Source organism: Etheostoma spectabile, chromosome 18, assembly GCF_008692095.1.
Source record: "Etheostoma spectabile isolate EspeVRDwgs_2016 chromosome 18, UIUC_Espe_1.0, whole genome shotgun sequence".
NCBI classification, from domain to species: Eukaryota; Metazoa; Chordata; class Actinopteri; order Perciformes; family Percidae; genus Etheostoma; species Etheostoma spectabile.
In genome coordinates, this window is record NC_045750.1 from 18180477 (window position 1) to 18187670 (window position 7194).

Consider the following 7194-nt stretch of genomic DNA (forward strand, 5'->3'; position numbering starts at 1 on the left):
ACAGACTTTTTCTTTACAGTGTACAGATGTGGTTGCCTTCACTGACAGATGTAGGGAGAGCTGGCTTGGTTTGGCACATTTTTCAGAGACTGCTTGTTAACTGTTTTTTCACGTGTGAACGGCCCCAGCAGAGAGGTAGCGCAGGAAAGCAAAACCCTCCTGTTTCTTATCAGATCCACCCCCTCCCGGCAAAACAGCCCCTGTTTTGTTTGAACATGTGCTATATGCAAATAAAAGCCTGCCGTGTGGCGCATGAAGTCAGTGGCAGTGAAGTCACCGCTAGCGATAAGCCCAGCGTGGTGGTTGACATGCGGGGTGCCTGAATGGCCATCTGTGTGGGTACAGAGGCACACCCAAAACAGAAGGAGATATTCCCCTAACGCTTCCAGCCAGGGAGGGGGTGGGGGGGGCCTGAGCAGAGGAAGAAACAAAGCGACGGGAGCAGGAACCGGGGCCAGATCCACAGTGGGGATTGGAGACCTGCAATTATACAAGCCAGCGGAAGCACCTGACTCTCCCTCTCGCACAAAATTCAGCCTTATGAAAAAGACGATCACGTTTCCGCAGCCTTTGTGTGAGGCTGAGTGTTCGGTTCCTATACCTTTTGTATAGGAAGCACATAGACAAATCTCCAGTCTTATCTGCCAGGTTGAGTCAGGCTATTCCCACAAGGCACAATAGGCCCCGGCTAAAGGCATTCCTGTAATGGTAGCAGAGAAGCTGTGGACTAACATTTGCAGTTGGCCAGATTGAGTTTTTTGAGAGCCTCTTTTTCTCTTTCTGTCCTTGTTCCATTCAGACAGGTCAGTGGGCTCCTCCCCGGTGTTTTGTGCAACGCCATTCACAGCGCTCCATCACTCAGTGCCTCCAACTCTCTCCCCTGTCGGCTGCTCCCTCAGACAACACTGAACATGCCCAAATGGACACCCCCTTAGCATGAAAGAGTTTTGAGAGTGAGTTTTTTTGGCCTGTTAAAAGGTGGAAAAGGGAAAATGTTTTTAATGTTGTTAAGGAACTCAATAAAATGACAACCTCTTCTTCCAACCTAGTCTCCTAAACATCATGTATTTTTTTTTTCTTCTCTTGCTTAGGTAATATTCCTTCTATAAGTCACTAGGGGTTTTCATAATCTCAATATGTTTATTTGTATAGGTTTAGATTTTATTGTGCAACATGAACAACTTCTAAAGTGAACGTATATATATATCGATATGCAATGAAAAATGTTTACGATGAATACATTTGCAAAAAGGTGATTAATGTTTTCATGGTTATGTTTATTATTTTTTATTACGTTTTGACATAGGTGTTATACAAATAGTTACAAAACCCCACAAACCCTACATAACCCAAATGAGTGTAGGAGAGAGTATATAAAGACTATTTGACATACATTAAAAGAGCTTGTGAACACATGAAGACTGTTTTTGACTAAACGCTACAGGGGACAGTTTACAATGGGGGTGGGGGAGGTTCATGGTTATGTTTAGACAACATAAAGCACCTGGTTAGAAGACTGTAAAGAGATGCTGTTCTAAATATTGGGAAAAGTCGTTGCTAACTCAAATCCTGGAATGGGGCGTGTTGGTTTATTACAACTTGGGTTTCATTCACATTGCTCTGGCAATTAGTTTCCAAGCTTTGCAAAAGTTTAGGCAGATCACTGAAGTTGCATTCATGTGAGCTGTGTAATTCATGCTCAGTATCGTCGGCTTATCAATGCGTCATCTGTTTGGCTTCATGACTCGTGAAATCTAGTTACATTGATGCACTAGGCACTCTCTCTTTACTTACTACTCTATTTTACCACAAATGACTCTTGACTCTCAGAGTATGAGGGCGTCCCCTGACAGTACCTAGGTAAGGACTACTAGCCAGTCAGAAGCAGAGTATGAGGGTGTGCCCTGACAGTACCTAGGTAAGGACTACTAGCCAGTCAGAAGCAGAGTATGAGGGCGTGCCCTGACAGTACATAGGTAAGGACTACTAGCCAGTCAGAAGCAGTATGAGGGCTGCAAAAAGCATAATATGAGCACTTTAAACAAAGTTTTGTGTTGGAGTTTGTAACATTCCAAAATCTTAATTTTGACTTAAAGATGTTCATTTTCACAGTAAATGCATATCGGTTCCAAATATTGGTTATCGGTTTCATTAACTTCTAATAATCGGTATTGGCCTTGAAAAAACAGTATTGGTCGATCCCTAGTTATTGATGTGTCTAAATTGTTCTTTTTTTAAAGAGGCTTGATCACAGCTGTTTCCAATGTTTTGGGGAAATAGCCTGCGAGAAGAAAGGTTCAGGAGGTCTGATGCCATGCAATCAAAACATTCTTCAGTTGGTTTATGGGAAAAAAATATCAAGGCAGCGGGAAGAAGAACTTGATTTTAACACAACCTGCACCACGGGGCTATGGCTGATGGGTTCGGTGTCATGTAGATACAGTTATACTGAGGGAACATTGACATGACATGGACCCTTCAATCAACCTTTAATTTTTTTTTTTTTTTTATTTCAATGCCACATATTGTAGTAATATCAAGAATTTCAGTTATTTGGTTCACCCCATGTAAAAGCATGTAAGTAGAATTCTGGTGTCTTGTCAATGAAGCTTCCAGCAGGGCACATATTGTAGATGGACACAGGTTATTAACAGAAACTAAGGGGTTGTAGTTTGCCTCCCCGGGTGAGAGTGGCTTAGCGCTGCTGTTTTGCATTGCACTGAAACTAGTCGGGGAAGGCCAGCTCAGTCTGTGCTGTCTCTCTCTGCAGAGGGCAGTTGACTCGGGCTGTGGGACGGATTTGCATTGCAAATGTGTGCTGAGGGTCCTGTTATTACACTCCCAACCTTCCTTGGGGAACCTCACATAGTCGTCAACACAACTGCACCGGGCAGGCTCCCCCCACCCCACCCCCAACCCCTCTACACACACACACACACACACACACACACACACACACACAAACACACACACACAGTCAGTTAAGAAAGAGGTTGTGCTAGTTTTTTTAATAGAAACTGAAGAGGTTTCAAATTTGTTGTTTAAAAATCTTTCTTTGCTCTGTGTTTCTGTCTGTTTTGTAAAGTTTTAAGGATTTGAGTGATCATCTTAGTATAAGTGATACTTGGGAAAGTGCAGGCAGATGATGGAAAACATGCCCAGGTAAATGATTAGAAGAGAGTTTGTACAAGGGATTGTGTCGTCATCAGGTAATCCAGGTACAATTGGGTAAATAGAAAACATTCAAATTCAAATATTGAAAAGTCCTGACAAGTGCAGATTTGTATTTCAAATTATGGCTTATGAAGCAGAACGTGTGCGGCCACAACAAGTACATGCTACAATCTCCAGTGCTGCATTCATGGCCAAAAAAAAAGAATTGTATATACAAGCTCCGACTGGGAGTAAGGATCATGATAACTCTCAGATGAATGACTTCAAAATGATCTAATGTAACGCTGCTTTTTGATGTCAAAAACATGAAAGGTAACCACACAGCTCTGATGTGAACAGCAACCTGGCGTGTTTTCACCGCGTGTAGTCTTGCATGGCCAGACCTTCCTCCACAGCGCTGTCGAGGAAGGTCTGGCTAGTCCGCACATCATTCTGGGAAGGGAGAAAAACGTGCTCTGGTTTATTGGCATATCTTTAAACATATCACAATCTTTTTGGGCGGTGGCAAGCGCCGGACGGCCTCTGGAAGGAACATGTTTCGGTGGAACGTGTACGTTCAAAAGGTCGTTTTAGTCGTGTAAACATTTCTCTCTGAAATGTAGCTGAATAGAAGCAGAAAGTGGCATGACTTTACGTATGTAGTACTGGAGTAAATGTATGTAGTTACAATCCACCACTGCACAAAACTATATATCATATATTAATAACATAAACAAACACATATTTTGATTGATGTATTTTTATTTCAGAGCCCCTCAAGTCCTGGAAAATGTGTTAAAACGTTGATTTTAGCTTGTGGCGCACAAGATCCATTTGGTTGATATACATCTTCAGGAAAACTTGTAGTATATATGTATAGTTGTATTTAATAATTGATTATTATGGTTGGGTATTTTTTAATTTAAATGCAAAAAAACGAACACGTGGTTTGGTAAACTGTCATTCCGGTGATTTTGTTTTTTGGATGTGTATTATCCCAGCTTACCTTGAACGCAGCGCTACAATCTATTTTTCACGCCCTTTTCCAAACCCCGCCCACGCTCGGAGCGGCGCCCGTGATTGGCTGAATCCGAGTGCGGTGCCGTCATCGCTCGGAGCGCCCATTCATCTCTTCACTTGGGCGTTGGACTCCGCATCTTATTAGCAACAAGGGGAATTTCTCCATTTTGCAGCCTGTCTACAGCGACACGGCCACCAATCTGGGATTGTATTACTTCTCCCTACCTGTCAGCTTTTTCCTGCTATTTTTTGAAAAAACAAAAAAAACAAAATACCTTCTACAACTGGACTTTGCTTTTCCCCCCGTGAACTTTTTTTTCCTCTGTGCAGACAGAGGGAGACATCAGCGAAGAGCTTTGCGTTTCAACAAAGAGGCTTGCGAGTCTTTGTTCGGGTTCTTTTTTTCTTGTGGAATCGGTTGAGTTTCTTTGTTGGAGCGAAAAAAGCATGGGAGCGCAATTGTCCAAGACAGCTGGAAAGGCTGAAACCGCGGCGGAGAAGCCCGGAGAGATTGCTGCTTCTCCCACCAAGACCAACGGACAGGTAAATGATATTTTTTTTTTATCATCATCCAGCTCTTCCATCCGTCCGGGGGGGGGGGGGGGGGGGGGGGGGGGGGGGATGTAGCCGCTGTGGAGGCGGCTGCGCTCTGCCGGCGCAACCCGTGCGTAATTGTGGATAGATTGAATGGAGACCCGCGGTGCGAGTTGAATCTAAATGGAAACACTTGTTTTTATTATTATTATTAAATTCTAATTCGATTATAGTTCACAAGCAACAGTTGAGCATTTGATATATCCCCATTGTTTCGTGTATGTTGAGCGGATATTGAAAAGGAATTTATTTTAGAAGAGGAATCCACTTTGATTGGATTCTTTTTTTGATTAAAAATACAATTGTGTTGAATTGTAGGATTTTAATGAAATCGCGTTTTAAATGGCTGATTGGTAGAATGCACTCCAGAAAATGATATATCATGAACAGCTTCGGCCTTAAATGAAGTCGCCTGTGGATCGATTGGGGGGGGATTTCTGAATAAGACAAGATGCACGACACCGACAAAAGGCTGTGTGTGCGCTCGGAGCGCCACTCCTTTTGTTCCAGATGCACGAATAGAAAGTGGAGATGGCAGCCTGCTATCACTCCGGAGGGGGGGCCAGCGGCTCGGAGCCAGCGGCGCCCCCGGAGAGAGACAGAGGGAGACAGGCAGGCCTCCGCCGTTCTCCGTCGCTCCGGGCTTCCTTTTTACAGTTTGGATTTTTGGAAAAGAATATGCAATTTAGAAAGCCCGTTTTAGACGTTGTAATTTCTTAGAAGATGTATGTGAACCGTGCTCTCCGTGATCTGCCGGACTAAGGAGCATCTGCTGTTTTAATGAGCTGCTGCTTTGCTGTTGCAGCGACCCGGCACCGACCCCTTGCGATCCGGTTGAGACACTGCGATCACTCTCTCTCTCTCAGAATATGAATAGAATCCAGGACGTGGAGTCTACTGCCCACACACACACACACACACACACACACACACACCACCCCCCAACCCAACCCCACCACACCACCACAAACACCACACACCACACACCACACACACCAAACACACACACAACACACACACACACACCACACACACTACATATTTTGTACAGAATTAAGTTGCCTACATAAACAGCCTAAAGCCTTTATCCAGACTTGTTTGCATGGAATACAAGCTATTAAAATAATAATTGTTGGTATGCTTATCTATCTAACCTATAGGCCAGTAAATCTAGCATCAGTGGGGATTTATATTTGCCAATAAAATGTTCGATTCCTGTTAAGACATTTACATTCTTTTGAAAAAGAATTAACAGTAATTTGGAGGCCCCCCTAACAGTGGAATTCTGAGGACACCACCCCCCCCTCCCTTCTTGGGGGTCCTGGACCCCGTTGTTAAAGATCTCCAGTGCATGATTGTTATTTCCCATAGCCTAGATTATTTCCAAGTGAAGTCTCTAAAAGCTTGAAAGTTGAAGACTGAAGTGAGTGTCCTTTTGTCCAGGCTGATAGGATGGTGTGTCCCACACATTCCCCCCCACCCCCGGTGTACACCAGTGGCACTGTCTGGCTTCAGTCTTGAAATCATGCCAGCTCTTTTGAATGGCATTAACAGCCACTGTTTCTCTCTTTAGGAAAACGGCCACGTTAAGGTGAACGGGGACGCGTCTCCTGCAGCGGCCGAGAACGGCAAAGAGGAGGTGCAGGCCAACGGCAGCGCCGCGGCCGAGGAGAGCCCCAAGGAGGACGCCAAACCGGCCGAGGCGGCCCCCGCCGAGAAGGAAGCTGCGGATGGGGAGACGGTAGAGGCAGCATCCCCTGCTCCTGCTGAAGGAGAGGAGGCGGTGTCGAAGACTGAGGACGGCGCCACGCCTGCCGCCAGCAACGAGACCCCCAAGAAGAAGAAGAAGCGGTTCTCCTTCAAGAAGTCGTTCAAGCTCAGCGGCTTCTCTTTCAAGAAGACCAAGAAGGAGACGGGCGATGGAGCGGAGAATGAGGAGGAGGCGGCCGTAGCAGTGGCAGCAGCGGCCACAGAGGAGGCCAAGCCTGAGAGCGCAGAGGGAGCGGAGGCAGCGAGTGAGGAGGCCAAGCCCGCCGCCGCCGAGGGGGAGGCTGCACCCGCAGCCGAGCCCGCCAAGGTCGAGGTACAGGCCGAGCCAGAGGCGGCTGCAGCGCCGGCCGAAAAACCCGCCGAGGAGACCAAGGAGGCGGCGCCCGCCGAGGCGCCAAAGGCAGAAGAGCCAAAGGCAGAGGAGAAGCCGGCCGAGGAGAAGCCGGCCGAGGAGGCGCCAAAAACAGATGAGGCCGCCCCGGCCTCGCAGGAAGCAGCGTCAGCCGAGGCTCCGGCGGCCTCGGCCGAATAACCTCGCAAAGGAATTTGGAGGGGGAGGAAAAAAAAAAAAAAGGAGAAAAGAAGATAATCAAAGAACATTTCCCTGTTTGTATGTTGGAGTGACGCCGGGCTGATCCTGGTTTTGAAGAACTTGTC

At 46.2% G+C, this 7194-nt stretch overlaps 1 protein-coding gene across 1 annotated transcript; it reads left to right on the forward strand.

The window, feature by feature from the left end:
- The first annotated feature begins 4278 nt into the window (after window positions 1-4278).
- marcksa (myristoylated alanine-rich protein kinase C substrate a) lies at window positions 4279-7082 on the forward strand. The gene is made up of 2 exons (XM_032542477.1): window positions 4279-4716; window positions 6341-7082. The coding sequence occupies exons 1-2, from the start codon at window positions 4621-4623 to the stop codon at window positions 7067-7069; spliced, it is 825 nt and encodes a 274-aa protein (XP_032398368.1). The 5' UTR covers window positions 4279-4620; the 3' UTR covers window positions 7070-7082.
- The last annotated feature ends 112 nt before the right edge of the window (window positions 7083-7194 follow it).